Raw genomic sequence first — 14,962 nt, forward strand, 5'->3', positions numbered from 1 at the left:
ATATATTAGTACCGATAGTCCTTGACTTACAACTATTTGTTTAATAAACATTCAAAGTTACAATGGTGCTGAAACAAGTGACTTGCAACCTGTCCTCATCCTTCTGACCACTGTAGCACCTCCAAAATCACATTATAAAAATTCAGGCACTTGGCAACTGGCATGTATTTATGATGGTTGCGGTGTCCTGTGGGAGTCGCATGATCGTTATTTGCAAACTTCCCAGACAGTTTTACTAGCAATCAGTGAGGAAATCCAGAATAATGACCGTGTGATTCACTTAATGTCTATAACAAAAAGCTTGCAAAAATCAATCAATTTAATGATCACCTTGCTTAGTGACAGAAGTCCTGGTTCTAATTGTGGTTGTAAGTTGAGGACTTGCAAGAACTGTATCCTTGCAAATGGATTCAAGGCTGCTGATAATTTGTGTTTCTTGTTTTGATGTGTATTTTAAGTTAAGTGTTTAAGTAAAACACTAAATAGACCAGCTATTGTTTCCTTTGCTGAGAGGAAATTGGAAGTGGCAGTGCCCAATATAATAGTTACACAATTAGTAGCCGTGCCACAGTGATATAGCTAGCGAAATATAACTTCTTGGTATAATCTTGGTAGGAAGAAAGAAGAAAGTTATCTTAAGAATATATTTACTTTCAAAAACTTCATTTCCTATGTTAATGCAATCCTTTAGACTAAAATGATAGTGACCTCAGTTGACAGAATTGTAAGTTGGTAGCCTCAAAAGTTCTTATGCTCCTTGTAGCAATTTCAGAAGTCTGTTGTTACTATACTTGAATATCAGAAACCATCTTCAGAAAAGGTTTTCAGGTTAAAAGGAAATCTTGGTTAACCTTAACTATGGTTTGTGTTGGTTCAGATACGGATTTGGCTTCAAGGTGAAGTTGTACAGAAGGAAGTACTCATTTCTTAATATATTTCTTTATCCCCAAATCAAATTAGCACCTGCATTATCCTAATGACAAAATCCATTGAGTAGAACACATTCTTTTTCAGTTGCATTGGATGACACAACTTGATCTAGCAAAGGCAAAAAACTGTATTGATATTTTAAAAAAAGCTGTGATTACTAATGAGCGTGTTTCTTTTCCTTTGCAGCCAATCGTTATGTAAAATGTATTAGGTTGAAAATTAATTTGATTGTCCAGAGGTCTTCTGTATAAATTTTATAATCAGCTCTGCCTTTTCTTGGCGCTGATAATATTGGAATAATTTTGAACAAGCAGAACGAACTTCCTTCGGGCATTAGCCCACTCCATTGCAAACTTCCAGATTTGCTTAAAATCTCAGTTGGGCAGAAATATATTTGAAGAGAAAGCAGCATGTATCTGCTGTGAGGATTTTGAAACCCAGCTAAGCAGTGCTTTGTACCCCAGTCAAATCTACAATTTTAAGTCCTTTCTAAAAAAAAAAAAAATGTCTATATTATTTTCATCTTTTAAAGATGATGTACCTGGGTTCAGGATTGTGCTGTGTTGGTGCCCTGGCTGGCCTTTCTACCCAAGGAACAGCTCGACTTGGCAATGCTTTGGGTATGATAGGTGTTGCTGGAGGTTTGGCAGCTACCCTGGGAAGTCTAAAACCATCAGTTGAGCTTCTGGCCCAGATGTCGGGTGCGATGGCCCTTGGTGGCACCATAGGTAAGTGCAAAGCAAAAGGATTTGCATGATTTGGAAGGCTTACCTAATTCTGTTGTGGCATTTGCAGTTAGGTGATGGGAAAGGAGGTCTACTTGAAAAAGTTATAGGACTGTTAGAATGTGATAGAAACCTGCTCCTTAGCCTTTTGTATTTAGGCCCTCAGATTCCTCAGATTATATTTCTGATTAAATATAATTAAAGGACAAAACACCAATCACAGAGATTAAAAGTCATGCTGATGTTGAAGAAGCAGTTGTTCCTATGGTCTGAATTATTGATCTGAATTATTGAGCAATGTTATCCCCTTTCACAGTTAACATGCAACTGTTTTTTTTTTTGTTTCTGCAGGTCTGACAATTGCTAAACGTATCCAGATTTCAGATTTACCTCAGTTAGTGGCTGCTTTCCATAGCTTGGTTGGCTTGGCTGCTGTTCTCACTTGTGTCGCAGAATACATGATTGAATTTCCCCATTTTGCAACTGATCCAGCTGCAAGCCTCACAATGATTGTGGCCTATCTTGGCACATACATAGGAGGTGTAACCTTCAGTGGCTCTCTTGTTGCTTATGGAAAACTACAGGGTAAACTCTCCTTTTTCTTCCATAGTGTGCTCTTTTTTTTATAAGAGTGCCTGCGTATGTGCGTGACATATATTCACTATCTATTTTCTTTGGCTTAAATTGCGCTAAGATGCTAAACACTCTTTCAAAGCTTGGTGACTTTAGAGACATTAGATTTCACATATTATAATTATCATCAGAGTGTGTATGAAGCTTATTACATTGAAAAACTGTAATTGATCCATATATGGGCTTATGGATTCTGTTGTTCCTTCACATGCATCAAAATGTGCTGCATATGGAAAACTAACATGTCGGAGTGGAGAACCATGTTTTGCTTAATAATTGACAAGATGAAACTAGATGGGATAGAACCCAGATGTACTTACTTACACAATGAGGATTATGCTGATCATCTGAGAAACATCTGCAAAGTATAATTCAGTTTCAGTTTCAGTTAGCTTTATTGATTAGCCTATAGGCCATATCAAAACACAAGGTGTAAACACATATCACCAATAGAATCTTATACAAACAATTTAAAATAAAAGTAGGGCAAAGTACAATAGTTATAGGATAAGATACAATATAAGTTGATACATAAATATATAAAATAGAGTAAAATGACATAAAATTATATTTCGGTATCATCCTTACAATCTACTCCAATCAGTCCCATGTATGCAGATCTCAACCAAACCATTTTGTTTAAGTACTGTGCTGTGTTAAATGTTATTTTCAGGTTCTGGCTGCAAATTGTTAATTATTTTGATATAAATTGTTTTGATATGGCGATCCCAATGGGTCAGTCGTTTGATATATGGACCAAGGTACCTGTCTCTCACCCTTATACAAGCAACAATGAAATAGGATGTGAGCCAGGTCTCCTACATAGTATATAAGTATACAATTATACTTGAACAGAAATACTTGGGAAAAATTTTTCTCATGCATTTGTGATAGCTGAAAAATACAAAGTATTCGTGCAGGCAATATTTATGGCGCCCTAAATCCTAGCGTTTCTTTTAATTAAAATACGAGATTTTAGATTTCCTTAGGAGGGCAGTCCTCTGAACCTGTAAACTCTTTCCAGTCTCATGCTCTCTGCCTAGAGCATGAGACTGAATAGGATCGTTGAGGGACTAAAATGGAAGGAGAGCATACCTTGAGCCTCCTGGAAGATATAAATATATTAAATAAATAAAGGTTTGTCATAAGTTCAGTTGTTTTGGTTGACTCTCAGCAGCTTTGCATTCTGTTTCATAAGGCCCATATCATTTAAATTATGGAATGATAAATAGTAGAAAACAATGTTTAGTCAAGTATCTGGTCCCTGTGGACAACCTATAGTGAATTGTTAAGTATAGGATGTACTTTTGTTAATATGACAGAGGAAAAAAAGAGACCTGATATTGCAGGGCTGTCAAAATCCTGGCCCATGGGCCGGATGCATCTCGTGCTGGCCATGCCCGGTTTAGCGAAGGGGTGAAAAAGTCCTGATACGTCACGTGATGCCACCGTGACACCGTGAGTTTGACACCCCTGCGATATTGGGTCTGTGGGATTCATCCTGACTTTTTTTGTTGTGTCTACATTAGTTCCAGAATTTAAATTACATTGTTTTCACGTTTATAGGTATCCTGAATTCTGCCCCACTCCACTTACCAGGACGACACTTACTGAATGCTGGTTTGTTAACATTAAGCATAGGTGGAATGGTTCCATACATGATGGATCCAAGTTACACAACAGGGTTGACTTGCTTAGGATCTGTATCTGCCCTGTCTGCTGTAATGGTAAGTGCGAATTTATAATAAATTATAAATAGTGAGATACTCCAAATTTTCACGGGGTGTGGTAAAAAACCTGATCAGTCCTTTCTTCTGAGTACAGACAATTCTAAAGAGCTTTTTAATGAAAAGGAGACATAAATAACAACCAAAATGATACATGTTTAGTGGAGACATTTTTTAAGACTTTTGGGTCAACGCATATTTTTAAGGAGGATATAAATTCAGAAATCATTTCAGAGAATGATAGCAAAAATGCTCAATAGTATGGGAAACAAAGCTATGGAAAACAAAGCTTGCGTAACAGGGACTAAATAGAGATAGAGAAAGAATATAGAATAGAATAGAATAGAACAGAACAGAACAGAACAGAATAGAATAGAATAGAATAGAATAGAATTTTTTTTATTGGCCAAGTGTGATTGGACACACAAGGAATTTGTCTTGGTGCATATGCTCTCAGTGTACATAAAAGATTCATCTTTAAAGAGTTGTTTTTTTTTTTTTAAAAGGCCAGATTAGAATTCATGGGATAGATATATTTTCAATCACTGATTAAGAAAAACTTTTTCCTGATAAGAGCAAAACAACAGTGGAAACAATGAATTTAAAAACATGACAATCCAAAACTTTATATTAAAGCTGGGGATTTATTGAGGATGTTCCAGTTCCAGATGCACCTGCAGATTTGCATACAAAAATTATCTTCAACTCTGACCTTATGACTTAAGCAGCTTTCTCTTGCCTTAAATCTTCCTGTTTGATTTAAATTCCCAGAAATCCTGGTTAACTGTATAACTGTAGGCAAAGATATCTAGGAATTCCAGGAATTACAATTCAACATATCTGGAGGTTTCTTTTTGAGGTTAAGTCTGGTTTCAAGGATGTGCAGAGTTTTTGCAATTAAATAAATTCTTTATAGAGAAGGTATCTGAATAATGCTTCATGGAATTCTTTTAGGTTCTCCTCATGGAGATATTAAAAATTCAATTATGAATTCAAGTAGTTCTTTACTTATGACCATTTGTTTAATGACAAATTTACAGTGCACCGAAAACAGTGATTTACAAGCAATCCTCACACTTAATGATCATTGCAACATCCCTGTGGTCATGTGATGGTAATTCAGGCACTTGTCAATTATTGTGCATTTAGGATGGTTGCAGTATCCCACACTTCATGACTTTCTCAACTGGCTTCCAACAAGTAAAGATAATGGGAAAACTGACAGGGAAGGTCACAAGTTGCGTTCATGCGATGTCTTGCTTAATGACTGCATTGCTTTATGATGATTTTTCTGGTTTCTACTGAGGTCGTAAGTCAAGGAATCTCTGAAAAATACATTCAGAGATATACAGACATTACTTTAAAACTTCCAAGTTGCAAACTTTTGCCGTTTTGAACAAACCTGCATTAATATTTCAATTTTGGCTTTTTTCCCCCTTTACACAGGGAGTTACTTTGACAGCTGCCATTGGGGGAGCCGACATGCCTGTTGTTATTACTGTCTTGAACAGCTATTCTGGCTGGGCACTCTGTGCTGAAGGATTCCTGCTTAACAACAATTTATTAACCATTGTGGGTGCCCTGATTGGTTTTTCTGGGGCCATCCTGTCTCATATCATGTGTGTGGTAAGGAGATTTTGGAGATATCCATTCCAACACTATCTGTTTCATTACTCTTTCTCTGCCTGTGGGAAAAGCTTTTTATTGTATATTTTGTTCTCTTTCTGGGCATTTTCAGCCGGTTCCTTTTTATCCTTTTCTCTTTTCTTCCCTCTCCTCATTTTTGCACATATATATCTTTTGAGTAGTATTGGTACACTCATGAATGTCACAAACTAATTTAGATGTAGGACAAAATTATGTTTTTGCCATGTGACTAATGTTCAATGCTAACAATATCATATAAATAAAACTGCACAGGAGCTAATTTAATAAGATTTGAAAAGGGAGAGGAGGGAAATAGGAAGATTGGTGCAGGACAGAAACTTAAGTACTGGTAGATACTTTAAAAATATTCAATAGAATGAAAATACTCTAGGCAGCTTTTAAAACTTTTAAAAGTTGAGAAAGAGGTATCTGAAGGAAGAGGATTCTTCTGTGAGAGAAAGATTGCATTGTTCCTTCCTCAGCTGTAATTGGGCAGGGCCTTGCTTCGATTCAGCACAACTCAACAGATGAAAGTATCAAAAAGTTTAACTTTTGGAACCCAGTTAATTAGTTTTAATGCACCATATTTCATTTCTATTGTTACTACCATATATTGCTTTGGGTGCTAGTTTACTCAGCTATGGAAAGTGGGGAGCAAGTAGTTACAAAGGTATTTTATTTGCTTTTTAAGATTGTTTACATGCCACAATTAATCAGAAGACTGATTAACTTGTTTGCTTGCTGCCTTCAGCTTCTCCTCCACAAGATTTCAAGTTTTCAAATGAACCTTCCATTCCTGATTACAGTTAAAGGTATCATTCAAATTCAACATACAGAATACTTTAAGACAAATCTTGCCAAAATATAAATGAACATAAACCAAGCAATTTATTTATTTATTTATTTATTAATCAAATTTCTATACCGCCCTACTCCCAAAGGACTCAGGGCGGTGAACAATGGTTTGGGTACGTGAAAAAAAAATCTATTTTTGAAACAGAACATTCTAGGGAACTCGAGAATGTTCCATTGTTCTTAGGAATCCCACTTGATCACTGAGGTCTATTGAGCTTCCTTGGAAGCCTCTTTCATGTCAGAAAACCAAGATAATATTAAGCAGCCTCTTGAAAGAGCTTGCAATGCAACTTATGCAGAAAAGTATTTGTTTGTTGGTATAGTATTAGTATTTTGTGTTTTCTACATAGAGGGAAATCTCATTAAACATTAAAAAAATGAATTAAAAAAACCCCAAAGGATAAAAACACATATTATCCTGCTTAGTTGAATACTGACAAATCTATTGCAACAATAATAGCTTCTCTCTTTGCAAAGGAGGCCCAAAATTTATGAGCTTGTACATCTATTTGCAATCCAATTTTCTGTCAAACATTACATATATGAAAGAAAAAATACTTAGCAGGTTAAACAATACCAAAGTTAAATTTCAAAGCCCTCTGTTAACAATCTGTTATTGTAATTTATTCATAGAATGTTTACACGGTTTTGTATTAAACACAAATATATGTTCATCACAAAATTCTATCTGTTAGTTGAAAAATTGTATTGTATCATCAAACAAATCATTAAATCATTTGCATCTGAGGCCTGGTAAAGAAAACCCATTGCCCAGGTCTTTGAAAGGTTGGGTGGAAATTTAGTCCAGACCAAAAGCAGGTTCCAGGCCAACTCCAGGATGTGTTGATCTTGAAGGGGGGCACCAAATAACTTTGCCTTTCTGTGTTTTTTCTGGTGAGACCGGTCTGTCAGAGCAACCTGGTCTACCCAACTATGGGACGGAGCATACTGCTTCCGCTTTCGCCTTTCAGCCCCAATCCAGGAGTTTTTATCTTTGTGGTTTGCTCCTTTGAGAAGCAGTAAAGGCCAAAGGCCTCTCTCCTTTGCCTGGGTTTAGGTGGTAGTGAGGATAGTGGTGCAGTCCCTGGGTAAAAACCTAGCATAGGTGGTAGGAATTCATGCTCAAAATGAAAATGGTAGGATGGATGAATAGGGCTGGGATGAGAGGCCAGCCAGACGGTATATGCAATTGCCGGGTATGGAAAAAAATAATCTGGTTTAATAGGACATTGTGATTGGCTGTGTTTTTAGTATTATAAGTGAGATTTAGGATATCTCGTTTCTTGTTATTTTGCTGCTTTTCATTTTTTATATGGCAGTGTTTGTATGTTTCCCTTTCTCCGTTTGGGCCAAGTTTTTGCAGATGAGAAGATGATATTTAAGGCATATTGTGGCCATTCCAACAGAGGAATGGGGCACCCAGTCTAAATATATGGAATACAGAAGTCTCCTAGGCGCTTGAGATAGAAGTTCCCCCTGCCCCATATTGACACCAAAAGCACACAGTAGTTTAAGAAATGATTGCAAGTGATAAAGCACAAGAGCAGAAGCTTAAGCGATGGTGATGCAAGATCTGGAATGAATATGAATGGGTGTTAAAGCAGAAGTAGCAATCAGAAAGAATAGGCCTGTATTAGATCTATTCCTGATGGCATTTCCAGAAAACTACTCGGAGTGGTGCAGTGGCCTAGAGGTGGAGCTCTCACCTCACAATCAGGGGGCTGTTCGATCCTCGGTAGCTGCAGATACTTCTGTCTCTGGGCACAAATATCAGCTGCGAACTCTGCATTGGCGATAGGAAGGGCATCCAGCTAGTAACACTCGGCCCCATTCAGTTGCCCATTCAGACTCCACCCCGATGCACGGGATTACGGGGTCATTAAAAAAATTCCAGAAAACGACTGAACTAATGGGTCATCTGCAGATGGCCAACTCTTCAGTAGCCCTGACTAGTTTGATTTTACCTCATGTATTTGTGCAGTGAATCAGATCACATGGCTCCAAGCAACGTTCTAATATTTCTATATTTCCGTAGAAAACAGCTGTTTGAAACGTTATTAGATAGCATATATGTCCATGTCACTATCTACCAACATCTGAGTCAATTCTGTTTCCTGAGCATAAAAATAAACTAGTCAGCGGCTTGATTAAATAACTATAATATCAGAAATTTGGGGAATTGCTACTATAATATTGCTATTCCTCAGCTGCTGTACTTTTTTCTTAACTGTCTAATACTGGATGTGTTCATGCGAGTATCCAAAGAATCACTTTTCTGTGTTCCTGCTAACATTTTCTGATTATATATTTGATTAGAAGACACACATATAGGTTAAAACAACGTTGGAAACATGGTATCTGTGAATTACACATAAACACAGGGCATTTCTTGTAGGTAGACAAGTTGCTAAAAAGTTTCACCTTTTAACTTACAATTTCCTTTCTTTTCTTTCAATTGATGGCCACTAGATGTCGATAAATCTACATAAATGAGTTCCTAGAAACAAAATATCTACTAAAACGGATTGTGGAGATTTAATAATCTCTACATGATGATGGTACTGCTTTCTCTTCCCCTCCTTTTTAAACAAATATTTTTAAAAGTAATATTTTATTATTTTTATATCATGAAAACAGTAACTGCATTGACCTTAATGCTTTTTTCAGTAATCCTCTTAATTTTTTCATCTGTTCTAATCTGTTCTGCCTTCTTTTCTTTTTTCATATTTCTCCAAAGAAAGACCTTTGATATCTTCCAATGCCTTTAGGTAGAATTATGTTTGGTATTTGCATAATTGCATCATCTTGAGGTTGGAATATTATGGGAAATCAAAACTTGGAGTGGGATGAAGGGAAGGACATTACCAAAAAAACACACTTTGCTGAAATAATTGCTTTGTGGAATTGTGTCCATTGTGCTTGGTTTTAAATGTCAACTTATTCAAAACACCCAGTTATGCTTTTCTCTCTCTCTTTTTTTTTGCTCCCTTAGGCTATGAATCGCTCTCTTGCTAATGTGATTCTTGGAGGATATGGTACTACTTCAACAGCTGGTGGGAAGCCAATGGAAATTACTGGCACTCATACAGAAGTGAATATGGACGGTGCAGTTGATATGATAAAGGAAGCCAATAACATCATAATCACTCCAGGTGAAATTGGGCTGCCCATATTCTGTAACTGTTGAATGTAAACCGAAAATTTCCAAGTGTACAAATTGTTAGAAAGCAAGAAAGCAAGCAAGAGGCTTTTTCATTAAACTAACTTTATGCCCGCAGTTTGTTAAAAATAGGCTACATTCGTGTGAGTTTTAAACAGTTACTCTTTCTCTTCAGTATTCTCAGGAACATACATCTCATAACAGAGCATGTAAAAGTAAAATCATAGGGATTACACAAGAGGCAATTACTGTAAAACAGTAAAACAGGGGTCAGCATCCTGCGGCTCTGGAGCCACATGTGGCTCTTTCATCCCTCTGCTGCGGCTCCTGTCACTGGTCAGCACCACAATTTTGAGAGGAGCTTCTGGTTGGGGGTGGGGGGAAGCATGCATGGACTTTCTCCCATCTTAGTTTTGGCATTGCTTCTGATAATTGCATTCTGTGTAGCAACCATTCTGTGTTCATAGAACTATTTCCTTAAAAAGTACTTTGCGGTAGTTTTACTGAATATAATATTTCAAGCTATAGCCAAGTTATATCCTAAGAGTAAACAATATAAAAGTAAAAATTATTTGCCCAAAATAACTTCATGAGGTAAATTGATTGTGGCCTCAAAAATAATTAACTGAGCTTTCATGACTGAGGGGAGTCTTAAACCAGAACACCATGGGAAAATTGCCCATGAGATTTATTTCATTTACAGAGTTTTTAGACCACTTGACTCCCATTGATTCGGAGTGGTTTACAATTAGAAATAACAAATTGATGAAAGAGAAAAAGAAGTCATGAAATCCCCTAAAGCAATATATAACCAAAAAAATCTATCAAGCACTGTTCAACCTTCAGTTTGTCCCCAGACCTGGATGAATAGTCAGGATTTTAATAAGATTCCTGAAAGGTATCAGGATGGGAATGATGTGGGTTCTTGGGGAGATATCATTTCAGCAGGCACATACTGCAACAGAGCAAACATGTTTCCTGGATTTCCCAAGACAATACTATTGAATTAATGAGATCTGGACCGTGGCTGTATTGCAATAGAAAACAAAACCACATTAGGACAGGGATTCCCAACTCCTGGTCCATGGTCTGGTACTGAGTTGTGACCCCATTAGGAACTGGGCCATGCAAGTGACAGATGACCGTGTGAAGCCTCCATTTGTGCAAGTGGTGGGTGCGCTTGCATAACCCTCACTGGTTACTCCCCTTCCCCTCACTGCTGCCAATGCTGGAGAGGTTGGGGACCATTGCATTAGGGTCAGTGGTGGGATTCAGCTGGTATACACCAGTTTAGGTGAACCAGTTGTTAAATTGCCCCCCCTCCCACTATCAAAGTGGATCCTGGGCGCTGTGCTGCGCTGCAGTGGAGAAAAGGGCAATGGAGTGGCCAGTGTGAGGGAAGGCGAAGGCCGCTTTACCTCTTTCTTCTCCCTGTTCTTCCTCCTTCCCTTGTACCGGCCGCTCCATTGTCCATTTCTTCATTGCAGCGCCGTGTCCGGGATCCACTTTGATAGCGGCGGGGTGGGGGGTGGGGATAATTTAACAACCAGTTCACCTATGGTCAGGTTGGCCATTGTGAACCAGTTGTTAAATTGTTTGAATCCTACAGCTAATTAGTGGACTCACTAGGAGGTGTTTAACTAAGAATATTCACTAATCATTTCTTGCATATTCATTTCACTAATTCACTAATCATTTCTTGCATATTCACTAATCATTTCTTGAAGAGCCGAGGTGGAGCAGTGGTTAGAGTGTAGTACTGCAGCTACTTCAGCTGACTGCTAGTTCAGCAGATCAGCGGATCAAATCTCACCGGCTCAAGGTTGACTCAGCCTTCCATCCTTCCGAGGTGGGTAAAATGAGGACCCAGATTGTTGGGGGCAATATGCTATTTAGTATACTGTCTTTGGTGTAAACAGCCCAGAGTCCTCGGAGAGTGGACGGCATAGAAATATGAATAATAAAATAAACAGAATAATAATAAAATATTCTATCTTTATAGTCAGAACATGAAAGTTGTGGGTTTAAATTCTGGGAGAGAATTCAAAGACATCATTTATCTTGGAACTTTTCCTCATTTCTGCAGGATATGGCCTGTGTGCAGCAAAGGCTCAGTATCCAATCGCTGATTTAGTGAAGATGCTGAGGGAAGGAGGCAAGAAAGTCAGGTCAGTGGATACATGGGTGGTGGTTTTTATAATGCACTTGTCTGTTTTAAGAGTTCATTGTTTTGACAGAATTTATCATTTTCTTATTTTTGATTTCTGATACATAATAGAATTTATATCATCTATTTGAGAGTTGTTCTAATGCTGGCATCTTTTAAATGCTGATATCTCTCAAGGTGGCTTGCTTACTTCCAGTAAAAAGATCAGGCAAGGCTTCTCAAAAGCTGGTAAAAGCCACTTTCTTTAATTAATTCATGTATTTTCTTTATTAACCTCATCTTTTACCATGTAAAATGTGACCAAAAATTCTAGTACAGGTAGTCCTTGACTTATGATCACAATTAAGCCAGAAAAACCTCTGTTGCCAAGTGACGTAGTTGTTAAGTGAGTTTTACCCCCATTTTACGATCTTTCTTGTGACAGTTGTTAGGTGAATTGCTGCAGTTGTTAAATTAGTAACACGGTTGTTAAGTGAATCTGGCTTCCCCATTGACTTAGATTGTCAGAAGGTCACAAAAAGTGATCAAATGACCCCGAGACACTGCAACCGTCATAAATATCAACCAATTGCCAATCATCTGAATTTTGATGACGTGGTCACGGGGATGCTGTAGCAGTCGTAAATATAAAAAAAACAGCCATGAGTCACTTTTTTCAGGGCCATTATAACTTCTTTGAACGGTCATTAAACAAATTATTATAAGTTGAAGGCTATCTATAGACTCCCTCACACCCTGTTCTAAGAATACAAAACTGAATTAAGAGCATATTATTTTTTTCATTATCCCCTTCCATTTTCCTTGATTTCCTTGTGTTGTTAAGGATTGAAAAGGCATGGAGCAGGAAGCAGATTTTTTAATAATGCACATTGATGCTCAGTAAATTAATAAGGTAATATACATTTGAGCAGGGGTCTCCAACCTTGGCAACTTTAAGACTTGTGGACTTCAACTCTCAGACTTCAACTCCCAGAGCTTTGCTGGCTGAGGAACTCTGGGAGTTGAAGTCCACAAGTCTTAAAGTTGCCAAGGTTGGAGACCCCTGCATTTGAGAGATGCAATATGAAATGATCTGTTGCGAGTCTTGTTCTGTATGTTCTGCTGCCACACCTTGCCTATCCTTGCCTGAAAAGGAGTAGCAGCAATAGGCTCTAATTAACCGCGAACAGTTGCTTTGTGATCAGTTTTACGCTTCATTCAGAACAGAGTTTCTTTGCCTCTTGTACTTCACCTTCCCTTCATCCACTTTGAAGCCAAGATTGGGTCTTTTGAACTACTTTTCTCCAGCGTGGTTCTTCTTACCTCCCACTCAGCACATCTGGAGAACACCAGGTTGGGGGGGGGGAGTTTGTTATATACCCCATTCGAATGGGGGCATCTGAGGACATCTTTCTCCCTTTCATGTGAACAGGACTACTGACTTGAAATGCCAGATCTGTTCATATTTCCTATTTAAACACATTGCGTCTTTGAACTGGTCTTAGGTCTTTCAACACTCGAATTGAGTTTTCTACTACTGAAAATATGAATGCTGCTATTGTGTGAGTTACTCGAGGATAATTCTATCAGTTACATTCTAGTGTGAACATACTTGTGGTTGGATCTAAGAAACCATCACTTTGCTTCTTATACCAGGAATTAACCCACCAGCTAAACAGAGTTTGACTGCCCTTTTTCCTTGTCCCTCCCTTAATCTTTTTTTTTTTTGAACTTTTTTTCTTCTTGGCTCCTGTGTGGGCTAGTTTTTTTTCTCTTTGATTTTATTTTTACTCAGTGACAGAAAGCATAAAAGCCTCAGCTTTTGTATATCAGAGCTTTGTATGCAAGGGAGACGGGAACTTTTTGATGTAACTGCATTAGATCTTAAAGCCCGTTTTGGCAAGCGTTTGCCACAACCATTACCTAGAGGGCTTTAATGAAAGAAATCTGTGCTTTCTGTTTGTGGTAAGTTGGGTCTTTCATCATGGTGTTTATTGAGTGCAGCTGTTCATCCTCTCCTTCCTGTAGGCCCATGGAGCCTCAGGTCTCTGGCCCACTTTGCATCCAGATGTAATGGCATATTTACATATCTGTGACAGATAAAATGCCAGCATGGGCGTACAGTTGTCATGTGCTGGTAAGGAAGAGGGTGCCTTTCACACTGTCTTGACAGGTCGCCCGATGGCAAGTCACTGCTTTTTTGGCAAATCTTCTCCACAGCCATAACATATTCTGAATGGATCACAGTTGTGTTCTATTAGTACTTGTGCCAGATTTTTCTGATTCAGAAGGATGCCAGGGTAGAGGTAAAGCCTGCCTGAATTTATTAAAGTATTTCCTAACCTCACCGTTTATCACAAAGTTCTCCTTCATAGCAGAGTCCATCTTTGATGTGTTAATAAACTCAGTCAAAAAGTACACACACATGCACACACTTTTCCTTCTACGTCTCTCACCTCCTCTCAGTTCCTACTATCTCACTTCATATAATAGGTGCTTTGTAAACGGATCCAGTATGTTCCTCTAAAAAATATTACTTTTCCTTGAAGTCTCAGCCGAGTAATTTTCAGGTGAATGTAGGAACTACCATACAGTTCCTGAAAGCTAACAGAGAGATAGGAAAATTCTGTATAATATACTGCATATTCTCACTAGTATTTATTTTCATCAGTTGGGGTTTCAACTGAAAAATAACAACCAAGATTGAATCTTAGCATACAACAATGATGTACTGTTCCAGACTGAGCATATATATGCCAGCTTGATTGGAACTGGCTTACCGGCAAGTAGCAAGCAGTCAGACATAAACGTCAGCTGTGCAGAAGTCTTGCTGGAGTCAGTCCAAAGTCAAATTTAAGCATAGGTTAAGAGGGTTAATCCACAACAGTTCAGGAGTCAAAATCCAAGTAGGTTAGTCAGCCAGTATGAGTTCAAGAGACAGAACAAGAAGCAAGGATGTAAACCTGGTTCAGTGACAGGTGGTGATGCCTTTGGTCCCAAAATGTCCTAGGGCTGGGTATCCAATATCTCAGGGACTGCCACAAAGAAGAGGGAGTCAAGCTATTCTCCAAAGAGGGCAGGACAAGAAGCAATGGGTGGAAACTAATCAAGGAGGGAAGCAACTTAGAACTAAGGAGAA

At 38.1% G+C, this 14,962-nt stretch overlaps 1 protein-coding gene across 7 annotated transcripts in view; it reads left to right on the forward strand.

Annotated features, from left to right (window-relative positions):
* NNT (nicotinamide nucleotide transhydrogenase) overlaps positions 1-14,962 on the forward strand; it is a 68,737-nt gene that overhangs the window by 37,510 nt on the left and 16,265 nt on the right. For all 7 annotated transcript variants that reach the window (XM_034440835.3, XM_060690702.2, XM_087885652.1 and 4 more), the window contains exons 14-19: positions 1,463-1,658; positions 2,007-2,240; positions 3,855-4,015; positions 5,462-5,641; positions 9,510-9,669; positions 11,764-11,845. In XM_034440835.3, coding sequence (XP_034296726.1) covers positions 1,463-1,658; positions 2,007-2,240; positions 3,855-4,015; positions 5,462-5,641; positions 9,510-9,669; positions 11,764-11,845 — 1,013 coding nt within the window. The remainder of the gene's footprint in view (positions 1-1,462; positions 1,659-2,006; positions 2,241-3,854; positions 4,016-5,461; positions 5,642-9,509; positions 9,670-11,763; positions 11,846-14,962) is intronic.

The sequence above is a fragment of the Pantherophis guttatus genome, chromosome 2 (genome assembly GCF_059756535.1).
Source record: "Pantherophis guttatus breed Tessera chromosome 2, ASM5975653v1, whole genome shotgun sequence".
Taxonomy (NCBI): domain Eukaryota; kingdom Metazoa; phylum Chordata; class Lepidosauria; order Squamata; family Colubridae; genus Pantherophis; species Pantherophis guttatus.